At 41.3% G+C, this 20,941-nt stretch overlaps 1 protein-coding gene and 2 long non-coding RNA genes across 4 annotated transcripts in view; 2 read left to right on the forward strand and 1 right to left on the reverse strand.

Annotated features, from left to right (window-relative positions):
* The window catches only part of LOC124139109 (nonsense-mediated mRNA decay factor SMG8-like), a 46,210-nt gene extending 40,377 nt beyond the window's left edge, over positions 1–5,833 (forward strand). For both annotated transcript variants that reach the window (XM_046506129.2, XM_046506130.2), the window contains 5 exons: positions 927–1,067; positions 2,424–2,545; positions 2,768–2,826; positions 3,654–3,833; positions 5,184–5,833. In XM_046506129.2, the coding sequence (XP_046362085.2) occupies positions 927–1,067; positions 2,424–2,545; positions 2,768–2,826; positions 3,654–3,833; positions 5,184–5,301 (620 nt within the window). In that variant the 3' untranslated portion in view covers positions 5,302–5,833. The remainder of the gene's footprint in view (positions 1–926; positions 1,068–2,423; positions 2,546–2,767; positions 2,827–3,653; positions 3,834–5,183) is intronic.
* A 1,288-nt stretch (positions 5,834–7,121) lies between these two features.
* Positions 7,122–9,621, forward strand: LOC124139164. The gene is made up of 3 exons (XR_006861749.2): positions 7,122–7,646; positions 9,087–9,182; positions 9,464–9,621. It is a non-coding gene; the product is annotated as an uncharacterized LOC124139164 (long non-coding RNA).
* Positions 9,622–10,620: 999 nt separating this feature from the next.
* On the reverse strand, positions 10,621–14,935 carry LOC124139165. The gene is made up of 4 exons (XR_007220501.1): positions 14,806–14,935; positions 14,464–14,521; positions 12,357–12,576; positions 10,621–10,848 (listed from the first exon to the last, which is right to left on the reverse strand). It is a non-coding gene; the product is annotated as an uncharacterized LOC124139165 (long non-coding RNA).
* Between the last annotated feature and the right edge of the window lie 6,006 nt (positions 14,936–20,941).

Here is a 20,941-nt window from a genome sequence, read left to right on the forward strand (position 1 = left end):
CCATGTTTGTTTATAAACACTGAAAGTAGTCCCTACTTGACCTTTGATATTTGCATCTCTATCCGAATATGACCCCAACGGATATTGTTTTTATCCGTTGGCTTTATCCTGCCGAGAAACCTACCCATTATATTATAAATACAAGTATCATATGTCCTTGTTTATGGTATAGGTGTCACAACAGATGTATACAAGTTTGTATGTATGTCTGTTTTTGTTATTTAACGTTGCACTCAGCAATATTCAAGCTATGTGACGGTGGTCTGTAAATAATCGAGTCTGGACCAGATTGATATCATTAGCATCGATCCGTGTAATTGGGATACAATGACATACATCATTTAAATCAGGATCTGGTGGTCAGGGTCGCTGATAGTCGCCTGATACGACAAGCATGGGTTGCTGAAGACCTATTCTAACTCCAGTGATTGACATCATTAGCATCAATCCATGCAATTGGGATACGAGGACATACTGCGACATAAAAAAGACAAACCATGAAGCAACCAAACTAGATCCTTGTGAATTGTGTGAGAGGGGGGGACAATATTGGTTCAGGTCAAGTGTAGAACTTAAGGGTCTCCTTGCATTGGAATTAGTCTGTGCTGCCAATGCTTCATGTACAAGGCGACGTGGAGGATCAGGTGGTCAGGTTCGGTGACTTTGTCATCCTACCCCAACGGCCTGGATTGGTGATATTATAATATATATCACTAGTTTGTCTGGTCCGAACTCAGTTACACACATAATGCTGGTATATGCCTGAGTACAGTGATAAATAACAACCAAAATAACAGATAAGTCTGTTGTATCAAGTGTTGAGGACATGACAAGGCACTATCTGTCAGATTTACTTTGGCAACTGAATATAGTGTAAACTGCCAAGCTGTTGAACATGTGAAGAAGTCTGCTGCGCTTTCCCTTAGGTCTGGACCTACCGGGCTTCCTGCAAGGGAGCAACTTCCTGCTGCCCTGGGACATCACGGTTCGCACTGAGAAGGAAAAATGGCCGACAGTCGGCGAGACAGCAGGGAAGAAAGCTCGACAGAGGCGGCTTCCTATCAAGGGTAGGGAGATGAACATTTCTCTACAGAATTTTTTCTTTTTTTTCTTTTATTGTTTTTAGAAAGACGCACCTGTTACATAAATGGGCTTCCGCCCAGGGTAGCAGAAAGCCCATGACATAAAGCACAACTTATCAGTACATCTTACTTTGTTGTTTTTTTACAGAAAATAACATACTTCTCACTCACACATTCACTCTTGTTTATATATCATATTGCAGTTTAGGAAAGTACATGGTCTCAAACATTAAAATCATAAGTACAAAACTAAAATTAAATTGAAAGCTGCTCCTCATTTTCGAAAAGTTGATGATACAGCATCCAAGCACCATAGAATTTCTGTTGATTACCTGTCTTGAAAGCAATATCTTTTTCAATGTTGAATCGTGAAAAAGCTTCCTTTTTATAAACATGAAAATAAGGTTTTGTATTTTGGAATTTGCATCTATAAATATAGTATTTTGCAATTAGTAAAAGTAAATCAAACACTTTATCTGTTTTTATGTTCTCTTTAACTCCAAAAAGTATCAATTCTGCACAAAATGTCATATTATAAACATGAAAGCACTGGTCGATCCACAATGACACTTCATCCCAAAATTGTTTTATTACATCACATTCCCAAAACAAGTGAGTAATTGTTTCCTTTTCATTGTGACAGAATGAGCACATCTCTACAGAATTTTTATTTCTTATCCTATCGCACGTTTCCAGCTTAAGATAACAAAGCACCTCAACACATCCAAGCCATCTCATTGGCTACCATCACCCCAATAGCCTGTGCCTACAATCACCAGAGTTATGATGAAATACGATTTCGACCACATATATTGAAAATATGACGCCTGTGTTATTTGTACACTTTTAACTATATCATTATTGGTTTCCTTGGCCATGAAAACATAGTATTAGACACCAAAATTGTGTTTGTAAGTGCATTAGAAGTGAAGATAATCGAAAATCGGTGGTGGCCATCTTGTTTTTCGCATCTAAAAAAAATTCCTCAATGGTGCCAGTCTGGCACCCGGCTGATTTGGGTTCAGGATAGCTCAGAGATGATGAATCAACCAAAAATTTCATAATGACGCCAAAACATGCTTTTTCATTATGATGCCCTTCATATGTTTTAGGTTTAGTCTAATGTCTTTTTATGGTCAAAACTATCAAGAAATCACGTATACATCAACTGGATGTAAACATTAACATCATGCGAAATGAAAGTATATAAATATATGTAAATTTCAAGTTATATTTATCAGATTGTTTGTGGAATATTTTACAGCCCTTCACGGTTATTAAACTTAACCTGCAAAAACATGTGGCAGTGGAATTGGTTGATGTTATTCTGTTTTCTTACAGAGGTAGGGGAGGTCACTCTGCGGGTGTTCCTGGGTAATGAGTATGAGTGTCCTCGAGGTCACCGTTTCTTCTGCAGCGGTCCTGAGAAGATAATAAAAGTTTCAAGCACCAGCACTGTGAAGGTGAATATGGACATCAAAGTTTACGACGGAAATGTTTTTGTGCCATGTTTGTACAGTTGTAAATTGAAAACGTATCAGTGTTATGAAATATCTGATTCCTTGTAAGCCAGTGTATGTATTCTTGTATCTTGAACAGGATATAATTATCAGGGGTGAGAATTTTAGTGAAAATTGATGGCGAAAATATCGATCCTCATCCTTGAATAATGTTGACCATTCCAGGACAATGCCAACAAGCTACTGACCATGGACATGCCTCTGTACTGCCCCTGTCACTGCAGGTGAGTCAACCTTTGTCTTGCTGTAGGCAGTCATACATGCCACAAAGCTTGGTATTTTACAGAACACATTTGTAATTTAATGGCCGTCTGTAAATAATCAAGTCTGGACCAGAAAATTCAGTGTTTGACATCATGAGCATTGGAATACGATGACATTCATCGACCACGAGATCCCGTTAGTCACCCCTATGGCAAGCATGGGTTGCTGAAGACATACTCTGATCCAGATATTCATGGGCTGGTTTTTAAATCAACATTTATTGTGGGTAATATATAGAATAACCTCCACAGCATGATCTAACCACTGGGGCTGCAACGAATACACTATGAGGCAATACGATTCATATCACGAATATAGGGTAATGAATACGAATATTAATTCACAATTACAATAACAAGTCAGCAGTTTATGTAGTATTTATTATTTTCAGTGAAACAATAACATCATAATTTATTTGACATGGTTTGTTAGTTATTAATAAATTATACATTTATATACTGCACTTATCCAGGTACTAGTATCTGCTCAAATGCGACAATGACCAGTGAAAACAATACTATCAAATTAAATATTATCAGAGTGTTGTCATTGAAAGAAATCTATGCATATAATACGTTGTTATGGATATTTTTAGGTACAGGGTATGTAAATATACATGATAGCATATTCATAAATATTCGATTCTAGTGGCCATGAATAACGAATTCAATTCGTGAATGGTTACGGTTCGATTCACCGAATACGTGAGTGAATCGTAACAGCCCTACTAACCACTGACCATACAAGAATTTACTGGCAGACCAACATCTTGTACCTTGATCCCCAGGAGTGCCAAGGGATACATGGCCCAACTGATGCGGATATTTGTGGTGACGCCAGACGGACCAATCAGGGTGCAACTGAAGCCTCAAATCCAGCCAGCGCCAGGGTCAAGTCCCCTGTTCTACCCCGGCAATGACGAGTCCACGACTTTACCACCTGGACAGATCTGGGTGCTACGCTTGCCGTATCCTTTGTATAGGTTTTAGATACCATCCGTAAATGCGTCTCATGTTGTTATTTTCTAAATATAAACAAGATCAATTGTATTTCTTGGGTAGCGTCAGTATGCCAAACATGAGAGGACAAATGAGATCATAATTATCTGGAAGTTAATTAGCTATATTCCGAAATTTTCTAAATATAAACAAGATCAATTGTATTTCTTGGGTAGTGTCAGTATGCCAAACATGAGAGGACAAATGCGATCATAATTATCTGGACGTTAATTAGCTATATTCCGAAAATTATTATGAAAATGTCTTATTTTGTTTTCTTTATGAAAGAAGACGTTTTGATAAACAAGACCAACTTAAGTTGGACAGTACCTTTGCCAGTGGCACAGGTCGATGAGTCATAGAAGTGGGCTTCATTTTGATTTTACAGACGTTTTCAGTAATTGTTTAGAACACAGGTTTTTATTGTATTGTATTGTATTGTATTGTATTGTATTGTATTGTATTGTATTGTATTGTATTGTATTACAGGCTCACAGGACAATATTTAGGGTAGACTCAACTGTATAATTGGGAAAACAAACTGGTCAATTAAGAGGACACATGTTGGCAATTTGCTCTATCTCAGACTTTCCCTTATTGGGGTCCTGCTTCTTAAAGACTTGCTGCTATTCATAGCTATGGGCTGTTCCATAGTGTTTTCCTAATAATGATGATAAAGTAAACTACAGTTATAACGAAATCAAAGGGAACACTAACTTTAGTTCTAATAACCGTAGTTTGTTATAAGAGTATATACAGCATATATACAACAAATGGCTAAAAAATAACTAAAAAATAAGTTTGTTTCTATATCGGTAAATTCGTTATAAGCGTGTTCGTTATAAACATAGTTTACTGTATGTTCCTTATCGGAAATCTAATAATAGCCTTGCCATAATGATGTGTGATGCAGATTCTGGATCTATTACGATTTGGTTTGGTTTGGTTTGTTGTTTAACGCCGCACTCAGCAATCTTCCAGCTATATGACGGCGGTCTGTAAATAATCGAGTCTGGACCAGACAATCCAGTGATTGACAACATGAGCATCGATCAACGCAATTGGGATCACATGCATCAACCAAGTCACCGAGTCTGACCACCCGATCTGTTAGTCGCCTTTTACGACAAGCATAGTCGCCTTTTACGGCAAGCATGGGTTGCTGAAGACCTATTCTACCCCAGAATCTTCACGGGCCTGGATCTATTAGGAAAACACTGTGGGACAGTCAGGGTCGAAATCGTTTATGGGGAGCAACGCATCAGGGTTCTAATTGTCCAAGATTTATTATTCACAAATATGTCCTTGACTTTTCTCAGTCACGTGTACCTTGGTGACCATGGCGTGTACAGCATGCCCTCTGACCCCCAGCAGATTTCACTGTGTCACATGAAGAAAGGTCTGTTCCAGTACAAGGAGGTGTCAGCAGATGGTTGAATGTAGAGTTATCTCCCCCGCTGTAACTCTTCAGTCAGTCAACATCCAGCTGCCCCTGGATGTGGTTTGGAGTCTGATCTCAACCATTCGTTGCCATGGAAACAGTCGAGATAAAAGACAAGTCTTCAGAGTTGATGGCTATTGTTTTTGAATAGGCAAGGATGTGAAGTTTTTTTTATAACAATATTTTGCTGTTTATGAATTTGTAAGCGATCTGCCAGACTGAAATATTGTTTTAAGCCTAGAATGGCCCATCTGGTATTGTCTTCTGTTGTATGTGAAACTCAGAAACATTGATGTCAGACGAAACTATGAGCTGAATGACTGACAGCCTTCATGTCTGACATTTTCTTGTTGAACCTTACAACTCTCAAGACAGAATAAGACGTTGGACATGACGATCAAGCCTTCATGTCTGACATTTTCTTGTTAAAACCTTACAACTCTCAAGACAGAATAGGAGGTTGGACATGACAATCAAGTCTTCATGTCAGAATGCTGGTTATTGAAATAAACGTTATTTGTGAGGGTTCACTGTTCTTTTGTGGATTCATTATGGGCAGATGGGCGCCTCAGCTGTACCCAAAGACTGCTTGTTAAATGATAGAACAAGTGTGAGGAAACATTTCTACCAAAACGTATGCATACAACTGAAAAGGAGCTGAAGAACACCTGTTTTTTTTCTTCACATGACGGGGGCACAGGTGACCCAGTCGTCTAAGGCGCCGCGATTCGCTGTGCAGAGATGCGTCCCTTGGGCACGCCAGAAACCTATGATTGTGGGTTCGAATCGATTATGTTTCTAGGTTTGTCAGCACCATACCTGTGCTAGTAGGTTTCACCGAAGTGGTTAACGTCTGAGACCTGCATCACTTTGGGCTTTCCTCCCACATTAAGCTGACACGCCGTGATATAACTGTAATACTGTTAAAAGCGGCGTAAAACCCAACTCACTCACTCACTCACTCTCATTGGTATTCCAGGGAAGAACAGGTCCCGAGGTTCAGTTATGAGACAAGATGTAAGCCTGCTGGGCAAAATAAAGTAAATATTTTGTAATTCTAAAAGGTTATCAAATACATCACCATCAAATCACCATTTTCTGTTTTATTTTTAGCCATATTCAAACCTGGTTGTATCTTTCGGGATAATGTGCAGAGAGAGATTGAGGTTGTGTTTGTTTGTTGTTTTACTGCGCCTGCTGCAATATTCCAGCTATATAACGGCGGTCTGTAAATAATCAAGTCTGGACCAGACAGTCCAGTGATTGACATCATGAGCATCGATCCACACCACTGGAATACAATGACATGTATTAACCAAGTCAGCGAGTCTGATCACTGGAAAGCTTTAGTTGCCGGTGGTGAGGATTCAAAATTGTTCAAATGGAGGGGCTGACCCCCCAAGGGGCTGAGAGGCGGTGTGAAATCTGGGTAATTAGGCGTTATTGCCTTAAGTGACTTCATCTCTGGAACTTAGAGATAGATATCAACCATATATGGTTGGAAGCATTCTCCTGTGGTGAGGATTCAAAATGGTACAAATGGAAGGGCTGATCACCCCCCAAGGTGCTGAGGGGCAGGGCCAAATAGGGGTAATTTGGCGTTGTTGCTTTAAACGATTTCTTCTCTGGAACTAAGAGATAGATATCAACCATATTTGGTTGGAAGCATTCCCCTGTGGTGCAGCCTCATCCCAAATTCTTTGGTCATCTTTGGTAACACACGTCAATTCAGTGAAATAGACATTTGGCATATTCAAAATAATTGTTCTGGAATTGATAACATGGCAAATTGTGTTTTGGTGAAAAAATGCGAGGAAAGTAGTCCCATAAAGGTCAGGGTTCACAATCTTCCAATCAAATACCAAGAATAACTGACGTCATGTGCACCCGATGTGTTTTCCCCAAGGGATAATTTAATTTGATATCCACTCAGCATACAGAAATATTTCCATGTCATTGAATATGGCGCTGACTTTGATCTGTTTACTGTGAACTGTACAGCTCATTGATTACGACATCACTCCGGGCTTTCACCACACGTCATGATATAACTCGTATAACGACGTGACAGAGGGCTGCACAAACCATTATTTCACCTTGTATTTATGTATCAATCTGTTGTGTGATGTGAACATTATGACAGAATAACTTTGAACATGGCGATATCATGTGACCACGGCACGTGACACGACAAGCCAATCAGGACCGACTGTGGTGCATGGGTCGTCCGTGCAGCGTGTGCATTCCGTCCTGTGTTTTCGAGCAGCCTTCCTTGTTGAGACTTACATTTGGTGGCAGCGGAGAATAATATTTGAAGATACACCAAATGAAAATCCACTGTGTGAGTGAAAATTGACATTGTATTGAATTTCTGTTTTTGTTGAGTGTGTCACAGAGTCAGGCCAGCATGAGAGAATTCGGGTGGCTCAGGGAACCCCTAACAGCTTGCACTTTCGGGGGGAGGTTTTAAAATGCCAGTTAATAACGCAAAGCAAATATAATTTTCTGCATAAATTACGAATTAAAGCCTGGGGATTTGGTTTGAGTTGCACCTGTTTTTCCGCCAGATCATTACGTTGGGTGTTTTGGTCTGTCCCCGTGAACCAAAGTCTGACTTTGAAAATTTCAAGAACTGTTTGATAGAAGAAACTGACAGAACTACTGTACGTCAACAAAACGCAGGATCTGATTTCCATACTTTGGCTCAGAAAGCTTCTCAAACCATTGATGAATCTGCACATCGTTAAAGATCATATATAAGTTATTGATTTGTCAAAAAACAAAACTGCCCACATATGACAGTGTCTTGCAGGCGACGAGTCATGCCTACGAGAATGAATCCCAGGACATGCTGATAATTCTGCGGTATTGCGTATTAAATGTTTATTTGAAAAAGAAATTTGGTCATAATGTGGGGTACTTTAGCTTGTCAAATGGATGCGGCTAGTTACAGTAGATGGGAGAAATACCAGTGTGGTAGTCGGTTGACAGGGTTGCCACTGTTCCAGCAAGATGTCAGAAAATGTCTGGCGGAACCTCTGTGATGAACGGAGTGAATATTTTCAACCCAGTACAGGTTTTGGTGCCAGGTGTGTTAGTTCAAGGAATCTGTGTGTTGGTGATGATCGAGTGATAGGAATGTGTATGTTCAACCAAACCAGTTTGATAGGGCATGTGAATAGGGCATGAATACAAAGCATGAATACAAAGGCAGTAGTGTCATTTCGTATATATTATCAAGTGTATTTAGATTCAGCTTCTGTTTCAATTCCTGAGTCTTAGTTCAGTTCAAGCACTCACGGGCGGCCCAGTCGTCTAAGACGCCGCGATTTAGGTCTTATCGTGCAAGTAAATATGATTTGTACTGGCATTATATTTGTACGGACTTTCAATAGACCCGTGAAGATCCGGGGTAGAATAGGTCTTCAGCAATCCATGCTTGCCGTAAAACGCGACTGTGCTTGTCGTAAGGGGCGACTAACCGGATCAGAGGGTGAGGCTCGCTGACTTGGTTGAAGCATGTCAGCGATCCGAATGGCGAGGATTCGATGTTCATGATGTCAGTCACTGGGTTGTCCGGTCCAGGTTCGATTATTTACAGACCGCCGTCATAGAGCTGGAATATTGCTTAGTGCGGCGTAAAACAACCAACCAGCCATGGCGTATCTGAGGTCATTGGGCTCAGTGCCACACTGAGTTATTATATTTTATTCTTTATATTCATGTAATGCACTCAAATGCTATGGCAAAATGTAATTTTCAGATTATATATTTTTTTCAGTATACTGCGCTTGGAGGCACAGGTGACCCAGTCCTCAAAGACGCCCAATTCCCTGTACATTGTTGCGTCCCTTGAACACGCCAGAAACCTTTGAACGTGAGTTCGAATCCCGGTTCGTCCCGATTATGGTTTTGGTCAGTCGGCATCATACTCGTGTACGGGAGTTTCACATCACTTTGTGATTTCCTACCACATTAAGATTACGTTTGCATGGGTACAATTGCTGAAATCGGCGTTAAACCATACTCACTCACGTGATATACATGGATATATAAAGGTAACTAGTAACCGTGATCATATGAGATATTTGTTTTGTGCTTCTGCTTCGAGGAAACGATTTAAGGACAGCTTAGAACATCTTGGTTTCTCAATTTCAGCTGATGGCGGCAAGGGGGCGTCCTTTGAGCAAGCCAGAACTGGAATACTGTTCAAAGCAGCGTTAAACGCACCTCGCTCACATCCTGACTTGGTCAACACAGACATTGAGCAGAATATCCCAATTGTGTATTTGAGCAGAAATAAATGTGTATCAACCGCCAGTCTTATCCATTACACTACCATACTCTGGTGCCCTGGTAAGAGGTGACTGTGCTTGTCGTAAGAGGTCTTCAGCAGCCCATGCTGGAAAGAGGCTCGGTTGATGCATGTCATCGTATCCCAATGCTCATGTCTGATCCAGATCGCCGTTATAGCTGGAATATTGCCGAGGCTAAGCACCACAAATTCATTTCATGTGCAGACCCGAGTTAGAATAGGTCGGGTCATCGTATACCAATTGTGTATTTGAGGAGAAATAAATGTGCCAAACGCCAGTCTTTTTGTTATCCATAACACCACCATACTCTGGGACCCTGGTAAGAATCGGTCTTCAGCAGCCCATGCTTGTCGTAAGAGGCGACAAAAGGGATCGGGTGATGCACGCCATCGTATCCCAATGCTCATGTCAATCACAGGATTATTCCCGAATTTGGCATTCTAGATGTGTGATGAAAGCCCGCAAAAGCAATTTCCAGCTAGCAATCAGTGACTTTTGGGGGTTATTTTTGGAAGGACACAAAAAGAACAAATTTGCTGTTGCTAAATCATTTGACAGACTTGTTTCCCCCATCTTCGTTGGAAAGAAAATGCATCCAAATACCAAATCCGAATTACAAAACTGAAACTGCGGAATGGTGATTGCTAGCTTGAAATTGCTTTTGCGGTCATGTGAACCCAATTGTATCCGATATTTTTCGTCAAACGCAATATTCCAGCTATATGACTGCGGTCTGTAAATAATCGAATCTGGACCAGACAATCCTTTTTGACATCATGAGCATCGAATTGACGTTGATGCATGTCATCGTATCCCAAGTCGACAATCCTGACCCCCCGATCCCGTTAGTCGCCTTTTACAAGTATCGCATTACCGTACATATTGATGCCCTCAACGCAAAGGTTGTGCATGCGAACAGTTACATTTTGCCGTGCTAGGTACACTCCCATTTGTCACACATGGCCGAAGTATATGCACACAGACATAACATGATATAAATATTAAAAAAATTCTTTATTAGCACTGAATGTCTGTTTACTCCAACCCTCTAAAGAAGCTTGCAGCATCCCTGGCGAAGCTGATCTTTCAGTCTCTCCTAACGGTTTTCAGACTCTTGCGCTTGGGTGTAGCTGCTCCAAAATTAATCTGGGATAACTTCAATGAAGCGGATGGTCTTGGTTGTAAAATCCCTCGAGATCATTGTTGGTGAACAATAGTTGCCGTAACCTTAAAAAAAAGAACATATTGTGTGCCTCGCTGCGATGAACATACTCCACTAACCCACAATGGTTATAACTGAAACATGATTGAATAATTAGATTAAAACTGGAGTACAAATCTGACTTGTAAAACAAAATAACGGCATGATGTCCAAGTTTGGCTAATCGGGATATGTCAACCACGTACACTATTGAAGTGCAATAATGTTGAACGCGACGTTAAACACCAAAATGTCATATAGTGAGGAAGTATGATTTTACGCCACTTTTAGCAATATTCTACCAATATCACGGCGGGGGACACCAGAAATGGGCTTCACACATTGTACCCATGTGGGGAATCGAACCTGGATCTTTCGCGTGACGAGCGAACGCTTTAACCACATGCGTTTGTAGTTCAGCAAGTGAATGAAAACAAAATGCATGTATCCTAATTACAACTAATTACGAATACGTACAATATCAGGACGTTACCTTGTTCGAGGAATGTATCCGCAGATATCCACGTAAAGGAACAATATCCCATGCATCTGTCTTTGTAACAATCTAATATACAGCGTTTCGGGATGTTATGACCCAGATTCGTTTCTAAACTGTTTTGTTTTGTTTGTTGTTTAACGCCGAAAGCAGAGTTGCTGAAGACCTATTCTTCACGGGTCCGTTTCTTAACTGATCACAGGGGCAGATTCACGCCGAATACCCGGGTTCGATTCCCGACATGGGTACAATGTGCGAAGCCCATTTCTGGTAGAATATTGCTAAAAGCGGCGTAAAACCAGACTCACTCACTCACTCACTTGTTTCAAGTGACACGTCTCATTGGTCAGCTGAGATTGTACAAGCGACAACTATGTTCATGATGACCACGGTTCTTTAAAATAGATAACAATATACAATGTATTACATAACATGTTGTATATTCACCACATCAGAGTGAGTGAGTTGGGTTTAACGCCGCTTTTAACAGTATTCCAGTTATATCACGGCGTGTCAGCTTCATGTGGGAGGAAAGCCCGAAGTGATGCAGGTCTCAGACGTTTACCACCTCGACAATATGGGCAATCTGTAAATTTAGAATATCTTGGCACAATTAGAATAAGTCTAAAAGAGGATTTGTTGTACACGAGTCTGATTGTGTATGTGCAAACTGTACCATATTTAAATGTAAAAAAAATTATATGTATTGTTACGAAATATGCATTATTGATACTACTCGTCCTCATAATGTGTCCCGTGAAGATTCCGGGGTAGAATAGGTCTTCAACAACCCATGCTTGCCGTTAAAGATGACTGTGCTTGTCGTAAAAGGCGACTAACGGGATCGGGTGGTCAGGCTCGCTGACTTGGTTGATGCATGTCATCGATCCCAAATGCGTGGATTGATGCTCATGATATCAATCACTGGATTGTCTGATCCAGACTCGATTATTTACAGACCGCCGTCATATATCTGGAATATTGCTGAGTGCGCCGTTAAACAACAAACCAACAACAAACCTCATAATGTAAACAAACCTTGTGGATACATTACAGCACAAGCAGCAAAGTAAAATCGCAGATGTTGCCATTTACTTAAAGCGTTTTCAACACGCAACATTGCAGATATGTCCCTTCTAAGAACTTTTATGTACGCTTTATACATTGGCTTGGATACTGCTCACAACTGGAAGCTGAATATCCCCGTGATCTTTCACGTGCTACTGGGTGAAGAATGCAGTCATCTCACGATCTGGTGCTGAAATAAATGTACGTCTTATTCTGGAGTAAAGTAATAGAGTGCTCTCAACAGGCCGCAAAACGGTTTATGATAAGGGTACACTCATGTTGGTATATAAATATAATCTTGTCTTTACACCATATGGAATCTTTTTTTGGCATTGACATTTTGAATCTCAGACGCAAAATAAGAACAATATGAGATAGATTTGTGTACACCAAACACAAAACCATCTTAGTGCTCAGTCAGTGAATGAGTGAGTTGGGTTTAACACCGCTTTTAACAGTATTCCAGTTATATCGAGGCGTGTCAGCTTAATGTGGGAGGAAAGCCCGAAGTCATGCAGGTGTCAGACGTTTACCACTTCGGTGAAACCCTCGAGCACGGGTATGGTGCTGACAAACCTAGAAACATAATCGGGGCGAACCCGGATTCGAACCCACAATCATAGATTTCTAGCGTGCCCAAGGGACGCAACTCTGCACAGTGAATCGCGGCGCCTTAATGCTAAGACAGTCGGCGAGGTGAAACGATGTTCAAGGTCGCGTTCAAGGTTATTTGAGTCTATATAAATATAGCCACGTCCAAGTGTACCATGATGTTTTTTCCACCTAGTCAAATATTCCTGGAGAAATTCATCCTTGTGGATATTTTTTCACATTCTATTTTTTCCCTGGCTATTTTTTCTATACTAAGGTTTCCCCGCTCACTCGATTCAGTTCTCTCTGCTAACCTCACACTTTTGCTTGAAGCTACAAGGCAAATTACCTAAAAGCTATTACAAACCAATGTCAATACACCTAAAGCTTGATGTTTGGAAAAGATGGAACGAGGAGAAACATGGTACAATTAACTTAAAACCTTGGAAACACTTTCCCGGTTTCTCGACGTCATGTTTCCCTCAATCTCATTAAAATCAGACCTTAGATCTCGCTACCGCTAAACAAAGATCTGAGGACATCCCATTACCGGTCAAGTCAGAACGACCTTTCATCCGACCAATCAGTGCGTCGCTTACCAGATTATGAAAGTGACTGTCGGAATGTGATTTCTAATCATGCAGTCTCTAAAACTTTAACACGGGGTATTCCGAGCAATAGTAACGGGTTTAACGACTGAATCCATACAATCTAGACCATATATTAGCCAATCCAGAATGTTTTTTTGTTCAGGTTTCAAATTTGTGATCGAGAATTTGTCAAAATATGTTTCGAAGCGTAGTCGCCAATTTGAAATTTATCCTGTAAGCTGCCTTCTGATTGGTCATTCCTTTTGTCGGTCAAAGTTCGCGCAAGGTCGGTCTGACGTGACCCGTAATGGGATGTCCTCAGATCTTTGTTTAGCGGTAGCGAGAACTAAGATCTGATTTTAATGAGATTGTGTTTCCCTTTACCGAACAATTTGGTGCAGAGGAACCATAAGATGTGAATACGTGCAGCGTCTTGTATTCAAAGACATCTATTCTATGCCAAATGTGTGTAGTTGACTACGGGAGATCAGTCCCATTTTTGTGTTTGTTTGTTTGTTTGTTTGTTGTTTAATGCCTCACTCGGCAATATTCCGGCTATATGACGGCGGTCTGTAAATAATGGAGTCTGGACCAGACAATCCAGTGATAGTTATCATGTGCGCAGTGAGGCCTTCGAATCACTTAGGAGACTTTAATGCGATTTTCAAATTTCTAAGACCACTTGCATTTTTCGCGTTATTTTTAAGTAAGTGAGTGAATATGGTTTTTACGCCGCTTTAAGCAATATTCCAGCAATATCACGGCGGGGGACACCAGAAATGGGCTTCACACATTGTACCCATGTCGGGAATCGAACCCAGGTCTTCGGCGTGACGAGCGAACGCTTTAACCACAAGGCGACCCGACCGCCCCGTTAATTTTAAGATTTACAGTACCCATATTGAAGGTTGTTTAACGCCAGTCAGCAAAATATGTCGGATCTGTCACGGAGGCCTGTAAATAATGAAACAATTAATAAAAACAATACAATAACAACCAAAGTTTACATGCATAGCGAGGCCTCCAGATTCTCTTTGAAAAGGCCATCATAGCAAGAGGCTCCAATTCTCCACACTTACGCCCGTATTTACCAAGAAGTATTTTTCTATTTTGGTATTTTGTTTACCACACCCACATATCATCACCTTGTCGTTAGACAGCTTAACGCGCCTGGAAACATAATCTTCGAAAAGAAAACATTTTCAAACGTTTCTTAACTTAGTGTCAATCAGTCTCACCTTTGCCGAGAAACAAGTCTTCTTTGTGAAAAGCAGCTGATGAATCCCTTTCAAAGTTCATACTTGAAAAACTGGTGTGTATTGTGGGAGTGCGACATATCGAAGGTTAAGGTACTATTTTGTTGACCTTCTCACAGCAGATCAGAGACATGTGGTCCAAGGTTCGATTGACATGTAAAGCAGCTCCGGCATTTCGTGCATTCCGTTCATCTGCACGTGCTGCGGCAGCCTTTGTTCTGCGAGGACGAAGTCACCTGATGCACTTACGTTCTGGGCGTGGTGTGTATTTCATGAAGTCTCTTTGTCACCTTTGTTGAGGACAGTTTGTTCCTTGGTGGTCCAGTTCTGTGCTGATAAACCAGGTCATGTGGGGCGGATCCAGGATTTTTTTTTTTTAAAAGGGGGTTGGGTCCACTGTTTGAGTATGTTGAGATTTATTAATATGCTTTTAGTATTGTCTTTGTTCTTGTCTGTCGTGGCATGTGAAGCTATATTATTATGCTGTCATCGCCTTTTATCATCTTCCCGAGGCAAGGAAGTTAACTGACAATAAAAGTCCAGTTTCCACCCACACCGAACTAGGCTGGTATTATGGAGTTATATTTTGGCTGGACTAACGAGTCTATGCATAGTCCAATCAAAATCGCGCAACGAAATCGAAATCCGGTTAGTAAACCGCTGCACATATTTCGGTCGATTGCATGATTGGCAAAGCAAGTGTACTGCCAACTCGTTGTCAAAAGATATTTTCCAAGTCTTTTCATGTTTTGAATCAAGGTGCTTATGTGATTTAATGCACTTCGCGATGTAGGACCCTTTTATCACAAAAGAGATCTCAATCTCATTAAAATTAGATCTTAGTTCTCGCTATCACTAAACAAAGATCTGAAGACATCCCATTACGGGTCACGTCAGAACGACCTCTCATCGAACCAATCAGAGCGTCGCTTACCAGATCATGAAAGTGACAATCGGAATGTGTTTTCTAATCATACAACCACGAAATATTTAACACGGGGTATTCCGAACGACAGTTACGGGCTTCATGATTATATCCATACAATCCAGGCCACCTATAAAACATTCCAGAATGTTCTTATCAGTTTTAAAATTCTTAATCGAGAACACGTCAAAAAATGTTTCGAAGCGTAGTTGCCAGTTACAACTAGTGTCGTAAAGCTCGAGAAAGCTGCCTTCTGATTGGCTCATGTCGATTTCTTGTCAGTCATTTTATTGGTCGGTCAAAATTCGCGAAAGGTCGTTCTGACGTGACCCGTAATGGGATGTCCTCAGATCTTTGTTTAGCGGTAGCTAAAACTAAGATCTGATTTTAATGAGATTGAAGAGATTTTGATTATTGATCAGATCGTCTTGACTGTGCGCCGCCATTTTGTTTGAAACAAGTGATACGAGAGGTGGAATCTGATTGGTCAGAAGGAGAGACTTACAATGGACATAACTCGAAATCACCACTGGAGATGCTACTGTCGAGCCCAGGAATTCCAACCTAGTTCGGCAAGGGTGGAAACTGGACTTAAATAGTCAGATAACTCCCTTGCCTTGGGAAGATGGCCTCTGAAGGACATGGGACGTCATCAGTATGGAGGGGCGGTCGGGTAGCCTAGTGGTTAAATCGTTCGCTCGTCATGCCGAGGACCCGACATGGGTACAATGTGTGAAGCCCATTGTTGGTGTTCCCGCCAAAATATTGCTCGAATATTGCTTAAAGCGGCGTAAAATCAAACTCACTCACTCATCAGTATGGACACGCTCTTCTTTCTCAGACAAGTAAATACTGTGGCGGTAGCTTACTTTTTAATTACTTATTTGCACTTCCTATTTTTTGTATTTGTCTGGTATGGAAATAAAGGCTGCCCATCATTTTTCCTATAGAAATAACTCAAGTTTCAGCAAAACTTATAGTGAGTGAGTGAGTATGGTTTTACGCCGCTTTTAGCAATATTCCAGCAATATCACGGCGGGGGACACCAGAAATGGGCTTCACACATTGTACCCATGTCGGGAATCGAACCCGGGTCTTTGGCGTGACGAGCGAACGCTTTAACCACTAGGCTAACCGACCGCCCCAGCAAAGCTTATACTTCTTGCTATCACTATAAGAATACCGCTTCCTGTTTCGGAAACATATGAACCTTAAGCAATCAGCAATATAGAAAATTCCGTGTCTGCAGGTGCAAAAGGGACACAGTTAATGGTAATTTATTTATAGTAATGGACTTTCAAAAAGAAGAAAACGACTTCACAGGTTACAGCTATATTTTACACCAGATCCTCCGTCAATGTTAAGGCAGTGAATGGTGGTTTTGAACGCCCTTAATTGACACTTCATAAAAGAATCGGATATAAAATGCGTTACTAAGCACCGTTCACCGGGACACAAGAAAAAGCAGCGTTTTCACTTTTATACTGTTATTTCTTTCAGTATCTTCAAGCGGTATCTGCAAGAGGTGAGGTGAGGTGAGGTGAAATTGGGTTTAACGTCGCGTCCAAGATTATTGCACTTATATAGCGACGTGCATGTACGTGTGTGTGTTTGTGTGGCTGCTTGTACTAGTCCGGACTGATGCCGATTTATAGTGCTAGCTCACTGAGATACCATGCCGCAGTTTAACATGAATACCCCACTCAGACACAGTATACTGACTCCGAGCTGACCAGTCCTTGTTTTAGCCCCTTAATGCCGAGCGCCAGACAGGGTAACAACAAGTACCATCTTTTAACGTCTTTTGGTATGACGCGGCCGGGGATCGAACCCCGGACCTTCCGCTCTCCAGGCGGACGCTCTACCACAAGACCACGGAGGCGGTCTTTCTGCAAGAGAATTGTAGTCAGAATAATATATGCAGAACCATGTTACCTATGGCTGAAGTCAAAGAACAAAGCGTTACTGGCATCCGATGATACACTGAACTGCTAAGCTTGATAGTTATTGGACGAGCCGGTGAGGAACGACAGGTTAACAAATGTTGTTTTCAATAAATTTTTTATTTGTTTCCCCCTGGAGTTCAGAACACCTAGTAGTCATAATCACTTGTTTCTGAGTTACAGATGGTTGAAAAACGATGTTTTTGAAACCTAGCAAATGTTTTTCACACTAGATCGGCCGGCATAGTGAGTGAGTAAGTATGGTTTTACGCTGCTTTCAGCAATATTCCAGCTTTATGACTGCGGTCTGAAAAATAATCGAGTCTGGACCAGACAATCCAGTGATTGATAACATGAGCATCGATCCACGCAATAGGGATACGATGACATGCATCAACCAAGTCAGCGGGCCCGACCACCCGATCCCGTTAGTTGCCTCTCACGGCAAGCATGGTCGCCTTTTGTGGCAATCTTGGGTTGCTGAAGATTATTCTACCCCGGATCTTCATTGGTCCGGTGCACATGTAATGTGTGTTGTAGACGTGTTGGTGCACATGTAATGTTGGTTAAAGGCTTATGGGTGCACATGTAATGTGTGTTAGTGCACATGTAATGTGTGTTGTAGACGTGTTGGTGCACGTGCAATATGTATTTAAGACGTGTTGGTGCACATGTAATGTGGTTGAAGTGTCGTTTCTCATGTGGTGTGGGTTGAAGACATGTGGTGTGGGTTGAAGACGTGTGGTGTTGGTTGAAGACGTGTTGGTGCACATGTAATGTGGTTGAAGTGTCGTTTCACATGTGGTGTGGGTTGAAGACATGTGGTGTGGGTTGAAGACATGTGGTGTGGGTTGAAGACGTGTGGTGTGGGTTGAAGACGTGTTGGTGCACATGTAATGTGGTTGAAGTGTCGTTTCTCATGTGGTGTGGGTTGAAGACATGTGGTGTGGGTTGAAGACGTGTGGTGTGGGTTGAAGACGTGTTGGTGCACATGTAATGTGGTTGAAGTGTCGTTTCACATGTGGTGTGGGTTGAAGACGTGTGGTGTGGGTTAAAGACGTGTTGGTGCATATGTAATGTGTGTTGAAGACGTGTGGTGTGGGTTAAAGACGTGTTGGTGCATATGTAATGTGTGTTGAAGACATGTGGTGTGGGTTAAAGACGTGTTGGCGCATATGTAATATGGTTGAAGTGTCGTGTCACGTGTGATGTTTGTTGAAGACGTGTGGTGTGTCTTCAACATGTTGGTGCATATGTAATGTGGGTTGAAGACGTGTCGTTTCACATGTAATGTGGAAGAAAAGCCATAAGCGACTCGTCTTCTAGACTTTGGAACATTTATTTGTTAATTTAGAAAAAAATAATGATTTAAACTGTTCAAATAAGGTTGCTCGTTTACACAAGAGCAGAGGAAATCATTGGGACTCAGGATTAGATTTGGTCCCCAGCACCCATGCTTGTCGTACAAGGTAACTAAATAGACAGGTGGTCAGGGTCGGTGAAATGCGTGTCATCGCAACCAGACGGCATCGGACGTTGTTCATGATATCAACCACTGGTTTGTCTGGCCCAGGCTCGATTATTTACAGGTTGCCGTGGTTTAGCTGACATTTTGCTGGGCGTGTCGGACTGTGACGCCAGGTACACCAGTGTCGCAATTGATAGTAACAAGCTATTCTGCCGGGGCACGGTGACGCACGATCAGCCCAATCATACATTGTAAACAGCCATTGTAACCATTGGAATTTATCGAAAACTATATTGTCCCTGACAATTCTTGAAAAAAAGTTCTGTTTCAGACTTTTGAAAAATGCAACATTTCCATGTTCTTTCCAACTTCTTTAAAAATAATTCAGGATTATAGTTTTAAATGAAAAAAACCCCAACATTTCATTGTTAAAAGTTGTTTTTCATTAAAAAGAATTCAGGATTATCGTTTTAAATGAAAAAATATATGTGGTTTTGCAGCTGAAGCTAAATATATCTTATCTCGATACAAAATCCCAGCCCCCTCCCTCCCCCGAATATCAAATGATGGGTCCCTCAGGTCTCACACCAAGCTGGGGACACGGGAGATCTCTGGAACCTCCCTGGGGTCAACACATGTGAATCGTAGACAAGGAATCGTGAAAGAACTATACGTATGCGATACAGAGATGCAGCTGCACATGCAGATAAACGTTTTAGAACACACATTATAAATACCATGATTCTTACACAGGGTAGCTTTGATATGGAAACACTTTACATACAGTAGTGTAAACGAATAATGTTTCACCTAGAAATAGTGGGGTTTTTGGTGTTCAACGCCCCACTAAGCAACATTCCAGCTGTATGAAGGCGGTCTGAAAATAATCGAGTTTTGTTCAGACAATTCAGTGATTGACATCATGAGCATCGATCCACGCAATTGGGAAACGATGACATGTCTCAACCATGTCAGCGAGCCAGACCGACCGATCCCGTTAGTCGCCTTTTACGACAAGCATTGGTCCCGCGGGTGAGTATTATCATTTGTTTACATACTTATAAGAAGTATTTAAATAGCTAACATTTTCGAAAGGCAGTTAAATCAGTTAACAGTTTCAGTTTCAGTTTCTGAGCTATTTGTTATTTACTCCGAGTACAACCGTGGCATGTGATTAAGTCAGACATTCTTGCACCCTCGAACTTTCTTGCATAAATTCAAAGACGAATTCCGTTACAGAAAAGATTTTACAAATTGTTGCATTTAGCATTGTTGTGTGTGTTTCATTGTAAGTTTGGAACATGTTTGGAACATAAACTGCCAGGCAAAAGAATGTATATCCTAACATTTGATGGCGGTGAAACATGAAACAAACAATAAATGGTTATACCATGGTGATGTGTTTGATACGGACATCATAGGCGATAGACCCGTGAAGATCCGGGGTAGAATAGGTCTTCAGCAACCCATGCTTGCCGTAAAAGGCGACTATGCTTGTCGTAAAAGGCGACTAACGGGGTCGGGTGGTCAGGCTCGCTGACTTGGTTGATGAATGTCATCGATCCCAATTGCGCGGATCGATGCTCATGATGTCAATCACTGGACTGTCTGGTCCAGACTCGATTATTTACAGACCGCCGTCATATAGCTGGAATATTACTGAGTGTGGCGTTAAACAACAAACCAACCAAATCATAGGCGATATTACATGCTTCATATCAATGAGTATCTCACAATAGGTCGGTCCAGTAAAGTGTGTTGTTGTTTGGTCAAATACAGTCT

Source organism: Haliotis rufescens, unplaced genomic scaffold, assembly GCF_023055435.1.
Source record: "Haliotis rufescens isolate VD_foot unplaced genomic scaffold, xgHalRufe1.0.p SCAF_13, whole genome shotgun sequence".
NCBI lineage: Eukaryota > Metazoa > Mollusca > Gastropoda > Lepetellida > Haliotidae > Haliotis > Haliotis rufescens.